The sequence below is a fragment of the Delphinapterus leucas genome, chromosome 20 (assembly GCF_059928025.1).
Source record: "Delphinapterus leucas isolate spDelLeu-1000000601 "Yukka" chromosome 20, BTC_Dleu_Yukka2, whole genome shotgun sequence".
Lineage (NCBI taxonomy): Eukaryota > Metazoa > Chordata > Mammalia > Artiodactyla > Monodontidae > Delphinapterus > Delphinapterus leucas.
In genome coordinates, this window is record NC_143148.1 from 25,683,416 (window position 1) to 25,697,114 (window position 13,699).

Genomic DNA, 13,699 nt, shown 5'->3' on the forward strand with positions numbered 1-13,699 from the left:
TTTAGGACATAGGCTTTCATCTTTCATGTGTTTTTCATCTATTCCTGTGTCGTAGTCATAGACCCATACTGTTTGGGAGGAGGGGAGGAAGTCTTAGAAGTCATCTAGTCCTCCTTACCTCCCAGGGTAACTAGACTGCTTGAATTACAGTGCTTACTGCAAACCACTCCTTGGTGAGTAAATATAATTGTTATAAAAGAGTTTTTATATTCACCTCCCTATAGTTTTCTCATTCTGCCCTATATGTACACCTAGAATCTAATTCCTCCCTTGTACAGCCTTTCTGGTATTAAAAAAAAATGCTGTCAGGTCCACATCCCATAAATGTTCTCTTCTTCAGGCTAAATATTCCTATTCTCTTTTTTTTTTTTTTTTTACATCTTTATTAGAGTATAATTGCTTTACAATGGTGTGTTAGTTTCTGCTTTATAACAAAGTGAATCAGTTATACATATGTTCCCATATCTCTTCCCTCTTGTGTCTCCCTCCCTCCCACCTTCCCTATCCCACCCCTCCAGGCGGTCACAAAGCACCGAGCTGATCTCCTGTCCTATTCTCTTTACCATTCCTCTTGACCCACTTTCAAGACTTTTCACCTTCCTGATTAGTCTTCTTCTGAAAGATTTCTGTGATGTCAATGTCTCTTTTAAAATAAATACCCAGAGCAGAACTCAGTGTTTCAGACATGGCCTAAACAGTTCACGGTGTAAGAAGACCACTGATTTTCTTACCCTCTGACTGTATTATTTTATGACTGTCTCAAGATTCTTAGCTTTTTTTTTGTTGGTTTTTTTTTTTTTTTTTTGCGGTACGTGGGCCTCTCACTGTTGTGGCCTCTCCCGTTGCGGAGCACAGGCTCCGGACGCGCAGGCTCAGTGGCCATGGCTCACGGGCCCAGCCGCTCCACGGCATGTGGGATCTTCCCGGACCGGGGCACGAACCTGTGTGCCCTGCATCGGCAGGTGGACTCTCAACCACTGTGCCACCAGGGAGGCCCGAGATTCTTAGCTTTTTTAGGTTATCCTCTTGCCTATTGCACATATAGTTACCCAACACCTTTAGTTCTTTGAATTTCTGCTGCACTTGGTCTATCTCATTCCATCTTTATAGGGTTGAATTTTTTAAAGCCCAGATGTAGACGTTTATAATTATGTATATTTTAATATACATGTTAGTTTCAGCTACCATTGCAGCAAATTGATTTTTTTTTAATCTTGATTATCATCCAGTACGTTAGTTTTATGTCCTCTGAAAATTAGCATCTTCATGATCATCTAGTCATGGTTAGGAAACATTAACCAATTCTTATTTGACATTGGTGATTCTTCCATTTTTGGTTTAAAATTACTAAACCAAACCAGCAGTTGTGTCTACGTTCCTCCAGTCGCTGTTAATATTATACTGTCTGCATTAGTTCCTAGCCCATGATTGTTCCAAACACCTAAAAAAGTTTTTTTTTCTTGTTGTTGATGTCCTTATTATTTTTGGCAAGCTCCAGTTCATTCTGAACTTCCTGGTACCATTTCTGCATGTTCAGACCATCCCTCTGTAAGCATCTTCAGGCCCTTCTCTTTCATCTTTTGTCCAAACCCTTTCATCTGAGCTCATCAAATAGTTGTCTAGGAAGCTACATTGGGTTTTGGTTTTTGTTTTTGCATGTTGGTTTGTTTATTTTTAAAGTGCCTCCCTATTTTCTTTCTTACTGAAATTACATGCATTTGTATAATATGGACTTTATTCCTTTATCTTCCTATTCCTTTGATTGAAATTAGTTTTTTACTTTAGAGTGTTTAGCCAAGAATTTTATTTGTCCTTTCTCAGAACTTAAAAAATCTGCTTCCCCAGAGTCTTGAATATATGTCTGGCTGCCTAATCAAATCCAGTTTTTCAGATAAAACTGCATTCTCTAGCTGATGCTGTCCATTCAAACTCATCCAGAGCTGGGTGGCCAAAATGATTATACTGTATAAAGGATGATGAAGTGGCTTATGGAATTTGAGTCTAACATATATGTTTTTTAAGACAGCTCTGCTTAACCACATTTAGAACCTTTTCCACTATATCACAATGCTTGCATCATTAGCATATTTCTTTCTTTAGAAGTCTCTACAATGAAAAGACACTAAATAGAGGTAATTAGCACAGTTCCAGGTAAAGACTAGATTTCTGTCTCCAATTATTTTTGCTTTAGTTTGGAAAAAAAATTATTTTTCTGATTCTTTCAGCAATGTTTCATGTGTAATAAATTTATCAGAATTTTCTTAAATCGACAGATTTTAAGAAAGCACTTACACATATCATCAAGGAGTAAATCATGTTTTATGTGCTGCTAAATTTACTTTGGCGCTGTAAATTGAAGAACCAATAATTCACTTTTAAGTATAGCGTAGTGGTCCAAGATATTCTATATAAAAGGAAAAGTTGTAGCTGGAAATACTCTGAATATTTAAGAAATAAGAATACAGAGGAATTTTTAAAGGTGAGGCAGTTAGTACTCAGGAAACTGTAATAAACTTGTAAATGTACACTTCCTTTAGGATAGTTGTTAATCACATGACTTCTATTTTTACAGGTGGTGTTTAGCCAAAAATAAAATATTTTTCTTTGATGACAGGTACACCAGAGAGGCAGGGGTTCGCTCTCTGGACAGGAAGCTGGGGGCCATTTGCCGAGCTGTTGCTGTGAAGGTGGCAGAGGGACAGCACAGAGAGGCCAGGTTGGACCGTCCTGATGTGGCTGAGGGAGAAGGTCTGTGACTTTGATCTGGTGCCTACAGGCTTGGTGGCTAGGGGTAAATGGCAAAAAAAGTTGGATGTGGAGGGAAAGTGTGGGGTGGTCCTTGGAGCAATGGCACATATTTCTCCACTGGTAAATGCATCCAGTGAGTAAGTAAAACTTAATGGTTGATGTATTTTATCAAGAGGATTCTTTTCTACAAATAATACAGAGTTTTAGCAGGAATAATACTTAGTATTAATGCTTTAGGGATATTTTTTCTCCAGCTTTGTAATGATGGTACACTTTATGTTTGGGTTCTGGCGTTCTCATTTTTCCTTCTGATCCAGATTGTTAAGTCATTCAATATTTATAGCATAGAAAGTTGCTACAACAGTAAAAAGAAAAAAGAAAAGAGAAAAAAAAAAATCCAAGCTGTCCAAGTACTGCAAGGGCAGATCTTTGTTCTCTGGAATAGCTTCATGTGTAATATTTGTTTTTCTCACACATTTTCTTTGATAGATACACATTTAAGATGTAATTTAAACTATTTTTTCTTTGAAAAAGGATTGTGGAGGTGGTGACAAGGAAAAAAAGGGAAGGAGTCTATTCCTCGAGTTAATGACACGTGGACATTTCCTTCGGTGCCCAGTTAAAATGTCTTAACTTCTTGCCCCAGGCCATGCTGCTGCGTAGTTGCCAAAATTTGCTTTCACACACATGACTTGAGTAGTAGAGAATCTCTTTACTCTTTCATAGGAAAGAGACTTATTAGATGTTCTACCATTTCCGTAGGTCTTTCTAGAAAGGACTTTGATGAATATGGCTGAAGAACCATATCACAAACCATATAATTTGTGGTAAGCTCAGTAGAACAGATGCAGTTAAACATCTTCCCTGCTTCTCCTTCTATTGCTAAGCGCAGTACATTCAACCGCAGTATTATCATCCAAAGAGTAGACTTTCCCAAATCCTCCTCTTCCTCACATGTGTTGCACCCCTGCTCGCACTGTGCCTAGAACCTCACTGGTTCATTTCTCCAGAGAATGAACCTCCCACCTTCTGTTGAATTGGGGAGGGGGGTGGCCCTTGTTACGTGGAGTAGGAGAGGGATCTTAAACCCATAATTATTTCTTACAGAGACTTAAAAAACTTGTTGTCTTTAGTCCCACTTCTCACCCATCTTTTCAGGAGTACCTCAAATTCCTGAGCCTTTGTGGATAACCACCGCACCCCCACCCTCACAGACATTAAAGTTTCCACATTTTCTAACCTGCTAAGTGTTTATTACTTCTTGCCCATCTACTTGCACTTATCCAAAATGTTGTCAACATCTCTTTTCTTCTTTCTTACTCTTTTTGTTCTTGTGGGTTTATTCTTTTTGTTTGTTTGTTTCTTGTCATTTTAATAGGATTTGGAGAGGAAGTTTAAAGATAAACACATGTTCAGACCACCATTTTCAGAAATCTGAATTTTTAAAACGTACCCTAGGTGAGTGATAGCCTATTAAGAATCGTGTCACTCGGTGTAGCTGACAGTGACAGTGTAGAACTAATGTTTTTTTTAATCTTTTTTCCCTTTCTAAATATATGGGCTAGATCCTCACGAGTTTCCCCTTTTTATTCTTAGAACACTCCCTTCGTGCTGTGGCCTCTGGCACCCGAGCCTGTGTCCTTTTGTTCTTGTCTGTGATGTAATAGAAAGGCAGAGAGTGAAATGAGTTTATCTGGTTAACACATTTTGAAAATTGTGTTTAGGATTTAGACAGTTTATTTTGGAATTTATAATAACACATACAGAGGGATTTGATGTTAAGAGAAGCGTTCCGTAGTTATACAGTGCTTATATACATCCATTAGCATATTTCTAATAACATCTGTGACCACATTAGCTATTTAAAGGTAACCCAGAAATACTCAAGAACTTGTTCAGCTTGTGAACCGTGTGAGAACATCCAGTGTTTCATGGTAACATTTATTTGGTTTTTTTTTTTTTAAATCCATGATTCACATGATTCGTAAAAGATAACATAGTTAAGCAGACTTGGGTGGTTAAGATATTACCTAGGACACCCATATGAATAAATAATTAGGACAAGTACTTGTCTCTTGAGAGGATGATTTTGATTGTAGTTCTTATTAGAGATACATGGACTCCAAGCTGGGTCTTACATTGTAAGATACCCTGGAGTATGTAGGTGACTCTCCTCCAGATTTTAGTAAAATAATTATAAGGTATCCTGAATTGATGTTTACGACCTCAACCAAGCCAAAAGAAAAATTTCTACAAAAAAAAAGTCTCTATTGGGTTCTCATGCCACAAAGTTCAAATGCAGCTAGCTTAGTAACTGAAAGTTGCTCATTAAGAAATGAATTACATAAAATTACAGTCTAAAATAGAAGTTGTTTTAGAAATTTCAAGTAATGCAGTGAGGGAGCTATTTTTAATGTTAAAAGTATTGCTGGACCTAGAGTTGCTGCCAGGAAGAAAAGTAATTTCAGGCCACAAGCTTTAAAGACAGGCAGAAACCTCAGCATATCGAACAAACTTTCTGGAGTAGGCCCAGAAATACTGGTCTGTGAACAGTTGTCTTTGTGTTTGTGGGGTCTTAACTGTCAGAACAAATAACAGAGTTTAAAAGGCGGGTGAGATTTCCAATTGATTTGTGTTAGAGGAGGAATATTTATGGTTTCGGTCACTTCCCTATAAAGTATGGGAATTATTTCATAAAAGCAGCACTGCCTATGTTTTTCTGTATGTTATTAGTGTGTTCTGAATTGCCCTTTTCCTTTCTGGGATATTAGGTTGAAAGATAAAAGTTGGCAGCTAAAGTTTTATTCTGCTTTTGCCTGCCTTTAGCCAAGGACACACATGTTCCATGTATTCAGTTTTGCAGATTTGGATGTTTCTCTCTAAAGCGTTAGGCATATGTCCATTTGTTCAGTCACTCATGTACCGTATATGTCCAGTTAATGTGAGATTTTTTCATCAAAAATTATCCTCAGCAAAGAAAGATTCACTTTATAACCAATCTTTATAAAGTTTCTCAGAATATGGAGCACTCTCAATTATTTTTGAAAAATACGGTATTCATTGGAGGAGCTACATTAAACTTAATGTACCTCAAGATGTTAGTTTCTTAACTGTTCTCATCGACGTCACCTGAAAATTTGCTTAGGAAAAAAAGAGACAAAATTAACGGGTTTAGCAGTTATTCATGAAGTGTGTTAGATGTTATTATGAATAAGCCTTTCAAATGTCACTTAAAGCAATATGTATGTGGTTATGTTATGGAGATCTTAGATAAACACTTAAAGGAAAAATGAATTAAACTAGCTGACTTATGGTAAGTGGGGGTGGGTACTTTGGATGAAATTTCCAGTGACAGCATCAAACACGGTTTCAAGAATGACTGCATCTCATTTAGTCTTGATACCTGGTAGTGTAAATCCTCCAGGTTTGTTTTTCTCCAGGATTACCTTGGCTATTGTAGGTCCGTCAAATATCTGTGTTAATTTTAGAATCAGCTTGTCAATCTCTACCAATAAATAAGTAAATAAATAAATAACACCTTCTGATATTTTGATTGTGATTGCGTTGAATCTGTAAATTAGTTTGGGGAGAATTGACAATTTGATATTATCAAGTCTTCAAGTTCATGACTAGCTTCATTTATTTGTCTTAATAAATGTTTTTAAGTGTTTTAATAGTTTTCAGTGGTGAGCTTTTGCATATTTTTCTTTAGATATTGAATATATTCCTAGTTAATTGATCCTTGTATGTGTGTGTTATGTGTGTGTATCATTATAAATAGTATTTTTAATTTTCTAGTTTTTTTGGTTGCTAGTATATAGGAATACTACATTGACTTGTATCCAGCAAACTTGCCAAATTGACTTATTAATTCTTACTGTAGACTCTTCTGGATTTTCTACATATACCATCAGTTATCACAAATGCAAATAATGTCAGTTTTTACTTTTTCCTTTCTGATCATTATACCTTTTATTTCAGTTCTTTCCTAATGAACTAGCAGGGACCTCCAGGAAGGTGTTGAATAGAAATAGTGACGATAGACAAAGGAGGTAGAAAAAATGCCTATGAAGAATTACCAGTCTCTATAGCCTTTGTTTCGTACCTTTGGGTGACTTGATTGACTATTATAAAATCTTAGTTGAGTAGGATTCTCAGCAGCTGTCTGGTTTGACCCTGATTTGATTCATAAGTCCCTTCACAGAATTCCCCAATAAACACTAAGCCTTGCCTATTTGACTCTGTTAACAGACACATCATTATAAACTTAGCTGTCTACTTCCCAGTCCATAAGAAAACAGAAGCTGTAGATTGGAAAAAGGGCTAAGTGGTTGGGTGGTATGAATCACAAGCATTAGGATTTGATGTCAGTGAAAACATGCCTATCCTCTCATGATAGATGCCCTGGGCCCCCACTGGCCACAGAACATTGGGCTGGCTAGACCACAAATCTAACTCTAGGAGTTTCTCTAGTTCAGTCTGGGTCCCAGTTTGACTGAATTGCATTTCGACATGTATTGTTTCTCTGATATGTTTGCCTTATGTAGGACAGTGAAATCAACCTAATATAGTGGAAACAGGCAGATATAATATCCTTAATTTTTGGTGTATCCTTTCCAGACTTCACAGTTAACAATGCATCAAAATAAAATATTCAGAGTTTACAGCACTATTCTCCTCCTTCATTAGCTTAATTTTCCTGGGTCACCACACTCTTGGCTGTCAGCAAGAGTATGCCGGCTGGAGGAGAGGTATCCTGCCTGCCACTTTAGCAAGTCTGCTCATTGCTGGAGCGGGGCGGCGGGCAGATGCTGAGAGGGGAGCCGCATTCTGATGGGCCTTCCTCACTTTACATCCCACTCATTTGCTAGGGTAGCTTTTTCCTTAGCCTTTCTTGGGTCCTTTTCTCTGGAGGAATCATCTTCTGTCGGGCTGCATTCAGGGCTCTTTGTTGTGGCTTCCTGCCATTGACTTCTCAGACCCTCAGCATGCTTTACGATGGTTATTTTAAGCATGAATCCTTTGTAACCAAAACAGGAAGCTGTTCCTGCAGGAGAAACAAGTGGTTTTGATCCTTTCAGCTCTTTTGTTTTTTCCTACTAGTCATCGCCAAATCTGAAGCATATCCATTCTCTTGTCTAATGTCATGAATTTCTTATATTAATGGAAAATACTATATATAATGTTTTCAGGAAGTAACCTCTGAGCTTTGTGTAACTTTTTGCTAAATTCTTTTGTCTTTGACTTCTTGGAGCAGTCTTCTAACTGTTGCAGGATCTGTCCCTTTATCTATTGGATTTTACATTATTCAGTGCTGTGTAACAAATTACCCCAAAACTTAGTAAATCAGTTAGCAAGTGTTTATCATCTCACTGTGTCTGTGGGTCAGGGATCCAGGAGCAGTTTAGCTGGGTAGTTGTAAGGTTCTGGTCAAGCTGTCAGCCAACTGGAGGTTCAGCTCAGGGCGGATCTGCCTCCAGGCTCACTGATATGGCTGTTAGCTGAAAAGGGTTCCGAGACCCACCCAATTCCACTGTGTATGTGGAGGCTTCCCCACACCAACAAGCAATTCTGGGATGTCAGCTGGGTGTCTAAGAATTCAACTCAATTCTGACACTTACCTACCTAGAGACAGCATCCGATTCCACAGGCAAAGGACTCAGTCTCACAAGACTGCCCTCCACTAGAGGCAGGTCATACACCAGGGTCATTCCCTGTACTTCGGACTGACTGGCTCAAATTGGAGTTTCCCACGACCCCCTCCTTGGGCTTAATTTGCTAGAATGTGTCACCAAACTCAGGAGATGCCCCCCTTTACCCACTAGATTACCAATTTATTATAAAAGGATATTAAAGGATACAAATCAGCTACATAGGGTGAGGTTCGGAACAAAGGAGACCACGTCGTCGTGGAACCTGGGGCCTGGCACCCTGGCACAGGGAAGCTCTCCAAAAATGGACCAAAAAGCTGTCCTTTGGGGGTTTTATGGAGACTTTGTTACTTGGTCATGATTGACTAGATTGTTGGCCAGTGGCGACTGATTCAACCTCAGACCCTTCCCCCCTCCCCAGATACCAGTGGGTGGGACAGAAAGTTTCAACCCTCTAATCTCCTGGCAACCAGCACCCATCCTAGGTGCCCCTAAAAGTCAACCTCATTCACATAACAAAAGACAGCTTTATCACTGTCAACACTTAGGATATTCTAAAGGCTTTGGGAACTGTGAGCCTGGATGATGGGCAGATACAGATGAGAAACACTTCTTAAAATCACAATATCTCATAGCAACCTGGGTTCCTTGCTGACTGTTGGCCAGATGTTGAGGCTCTCGCCACTTAGGCCTCTTCCTAGGCTCAGGACACGGCTGTTGGCTTCCCCAGAGAGTGTGCTGTGCAAAAGGGAGAAACAGAGAGCCCAAGACAGAAGCTGCAGGCTTTTATAATCCTCACTTCTGCCACATTCCGTTTGTCATACAGACCAACCCTGTGAGAGATGGCACTCCATGGGAGTAGGGATCATTGGGGACCATCTTGAAGGCTGGCTCTCACAGATTTTTTTTTTTTTTACTTATTTTAAAGAAGGTTATTATACATTTCGTTTCTATTAATACAACCCCCGTTCCTGAAGATTGAAATAGTTTGTTTAGGGTTTTAAAGAAGACCTGTGGTTTGGGTTGTTAACAGAGAGTGGAAATTTCTGTGCTGCAGGAACAGTTAAGAATAGCTGTATAACTCTGTTGGCTGGACCTTCAGGGGAGAAAAGCTTAATAAGATCCACAAGCAAATGAATGATTCTTTAGTAACAACGGAAGCAACCTTTACTTGTCAGCTTTTAATGTGGATTTTGTTGATATTGTTCTTGTTTGTTTTGTTTTGTTTGAGGACATAAAAACTTTGTTAGCTGTTTTTAATAAAGTGAGGCTAATTGAGTCGTTTCTTATTACTTGGTTCCAGTTACATATAAAAATCCTCAAACATTTTAACCCAAATCCCATATCTTCCTTTCTGGCTAGAGTTAGAACAAAAAAGAGAGAGTAATTTGTATGTTTGCCTCTGAACCCAAAAACCACAGACCAGATGCTTGGGCTGTTTATTTTAAATTGTTATAATAATACTCAGAAGTTAGATTTTTAGTTTCTGAAGAAACGCCTACGTCTGATGTTAAGAGGTCTTTGAATACAGTGTGACAAGCCACAGTTTTAGTGTTGTTATGGGGGCCGAATTTAAATTGGCCTACATTTTCCTAATCTTTAAGCAGCAACTTCGAGAATTTCTGCACATCCTTACAGAATTTACTGATTTAAAAGGCTTGTAGCAGTTCAGTAGTCATCACAATCTAAGACGCTTTATTATCAGAAGGATTTTTCTAAGCCAGCATTTAAGTTTGTGCTGTTGAGTATCCATCCATCAAACTTAAGCTGAGTTCTTATTAAAGACCCAGGTTGCACAGATAGGGCTAACAAGTTTTGATTCATTTTGCATTTTTAGTATTTAAAGTCTTGCTTCATCTGTTCATGCTTATCTTTCCTTTGATTGTATTAGTGACTCGGGACAAATAAAATTTTCTAATAGTCAAAGGAACAACTAAGGTTAACTGTTAAGGAATATGGACTTCAGAAAGTTTTAGTACCAGGGCACCTACCTGGCTTGCTGATTCTAAAGCTTTGGGGGTTTGTAGGGTTCTGTTACAGCTAATTGGATTTTGCAAACCAAGATCTAATTAAATTTAGCTTAAGACTTTCTATGCTAAATCCTTTGCATTTGTAGGGATATTAGGCAGCATGTTGTGTCCATACATCTAAAATCAAGTGGTGTTCAAATTTGAGATGAAAGTGTTATATTGGTATCTACTGCCGGTATCATGAAGATATTCTGTTCTTACATTTATGCTGATTTACTGATTGTTCCCTCTTCAGTACTGGCCTGGTTTAAGAGATTTGTTTGCCTATGTAGACTGGAAGGAAGCTGTAATAAAGGAAAAATCCTACTTACGTAAGATAGGAGACAAACGTTTGTTATTTAAACTCTGTTTGGAAACAGGAAAATCAAATATTGTCTAAAAATTAAAAAGTCATTGTTCCATTTAATGAATCATATAGGAAGATACCTTTGGGTGTCATTGACATATATATTACCTTTGGGTGTCATTGACATATATTATCAAAACCAGCCCTAAGTTACAAGATAGTAAAACAATACTTCTAAAAAATACTACAAAAAAAAAAAAAAACCACTACAGATGGTGTCTGCATCTTAACTGCTAATCCAAGTAATTCTCCAAGACTATTTTCTGAATCTCTAACACAGGAAATGAGATTTATTAATGCAAAAAAAACCCCTGGGAGACGGTACAAGCTCTCTTGTCTGGTATAAAGTTAGGGTCCTATGTTTTGGACCCTTGTATAATACTAATTTATTCAGTAAGTGAGTCAACTAACAGTCACTGAATACTTATGGTATGCCGGGTTCTAGATTGGATTCTGGGAAGGAGATGAAAGAGAACTAACAAGTATGTAGTCCACTGGGGGAGATAGATATATAAACAAATAATTTTTAGATGTGGGATAAATGATGGTTTTTAAAGTGCTGTAGAGGCATTGACTTGATCATTGAAAGCTTCATTTTATTTATTATAAATATTGTAGCTTTTAAAAGTTGCTTTTAGTAAATCGAGATAAAATGGTCTTTTATTTACCTTAGAATTGATTTGAATAGGTAAATAGATGGAAAAAAAAATGTTTTCCAGATACCTTTTTTGATGTTCTTTATTTTTATGAATAGATAACTATTACTAAAATTGAGAAATGGTTCACAATCCTAATGTCCATCTATATCTCAACAGTTATTATATAGAAATGTTTAGTAGGTAAAACTTGAAAGAAAATGTATTTGATAATGTTAAGGTTGTATTATCGTCCCCAAAATAATAAAGAAAATATTGGCAGAAAGGACTTAAAATATTTTATTGCTAGCATGAAGGTTTTTCTGGGCATTTGATCCACAGATTTCCCCATTACAACTAGTTCATTTAAAAAAAAAGAAAGAAAGAAAGAAAGAAAAGCAGATTGAAAATATGCAGGCACAAATGCTTTGGCAGCCAGGGTCAGTAACTTGAATCTCGGTTGCGTGTAGCACACTTCCTCTGGCTGGGAAGATGGTTTTTTGGAAAAGATTAACCTGAAACTGACAGACAAATTATATAGTTGAAAATATTCAGGTTTCTCTGATTTGTATTTAGATATTTTGTTTTCCCCTTTCTGCTTTCCTAAGAGAAGGCTCTCAAATGCTTTTTACCTATAGTCAATTTAGCTTTGAGCCACATACTTCTATTATCTTGTAAGAAATAACAAAGCCACTTATAATCTCAGCATCTCATCTAAATTTGTAAAGTAGACTTGGTTTTTTTTTTTAAAAAAGTAGTTTTATAACTGCAGCCATACAAATCTCTCTTCATGCCTAAATGGGGTCTGGATCCATGTTTGCATACCCATGTATGCTGAGGAATTGAGATGTAAACAGTATTCCCATTCATTGGTTCATACACGACCTCTCTGCCAACTACCTGTTAATATACCTAGTAATACACGTCCTACGCCCTGCACACAAATATAGTTCAACCAATCTGTAAGTTTCATTTTGCTGCTTCTTCAAGATGCAGGAGCCCAGTGTGATTGGATTCAAGTTTCAAGAAAAAATTTTAATCGTTCGGTAATAATTTTGTCACATACTTAATTTTCATTTATTAAAAATCTTTATATTTACTTGACAAAGCCAGTATTAAAGACCTGATAGTTTCTTGGCAAATCAAAGTAATGATTAAGTGTTTTGGTGATTTGTCATTTGTCCATAGATGTTATTAAGATTTAAGAATGCAAGGGCTTCCCTGGTGGCACAGTGGTTGAGAGTCCGCCTGCCGATGCAGGGGACAGGGGTTCGTGTCCCGGTCCGGGAAGATCCCACATGCCGCGGAGTGGCTGGGCCCGTGAGCCATGGCCGCTGAGCCTGTGCATCCGGAGCCTGTGCTCCACAGCAGGAGAGGCCACAACAGTGAGAGGTCCGTGTACCGCAAAAAAAAAAAAAAGATTTAAGAATGCAATAGCCAGTCACTATGCTGTACACCTAGAACCAACACAACATTGTAAATCAACTGTACTCCAATAAAATGAAAAAAAAAAACCAAAACGCAGTAGCCAAATTCAACTTAATTCAGCAGACCATAATTCAATACCTCTATTGTATAAGGCACTGTGATAAATTGGTATGGTAAGATTAGAGTTCATCTAGTCTGACATTTTACAAATAGGGAATCTAGGGCGCAGTTTCTTACCCAAGATTTTGCTGCATAAATGTTAGTTGTTTCCTGGGTGGCGGTTACTCCTTCAGTTTAAAAGGGATTCCAGTGGGAACTATGATTAAAAAGGTAATTTGATACTATATGGTGGTAGATCTTGGATGCACCTCTTAGAAGTTAAGAATTTGCTTAATTTGTAATGAGAAACTAGTAAAGATTTTAAGTCTGGAAATGATGTAATTAGAGTAGTGATTTAGAAAGATTCATTTACAAGTAGTGAATAAAAGGGATAGTAGGATAGGTAGAGAAACCAAATTAGAAGGCTACGTCGTAGTCCAGGCAGGAAGGCTAATTGTCATTATAAAGTTCCTGTTATTTGCTAGACTCTGTCCTAAGCATTTTACTTGTATTTACTCATTTAATCCTTTAATGACCCTGTAAGATAGGTATTGTTTTTAGGCCCATTTTACAGATGAGAAGATTAAGGCACAGAAGATTCAGTAACTTCCCCAAGGTTCACAGGTTGTAAATGTCAGTCAAGATTTTAATCTAGGCCGAACAGCTCCAAGTCTAACCTCAGTAGCTATACTATGCTTTCATTATTCCTATATATCCTATATCCATTATCCTTATAACAACTATTTGAAGTGTAGGTACCAT

General features: G+C 37.6%; 1 protein-coding gene across 2 annotated transcripts in view; it reads left to right on the plus strand.

Moving 5' to 3' along the window:
* Positions 1-13,699, plus strand: part of LONP2 (lon peptidase 2, peroxisomal) — a 98,137-nt gene that overhangs the window by 61,847 nt on the left and 22,591 nt on the right. For both annotated transcript variants that reach the window (XM_022555161.3, XM_089902995.1), the window contains exon 11: positions 2,615-2,748. In XM_022555161.3, coding sequence (XP_022410869.1) covers positions 2,615-2,748 — 134 coding nt within the window. The remainder of the gene's footprint in view (positions 1-2,614; positions 2,749-13,699) is intronic.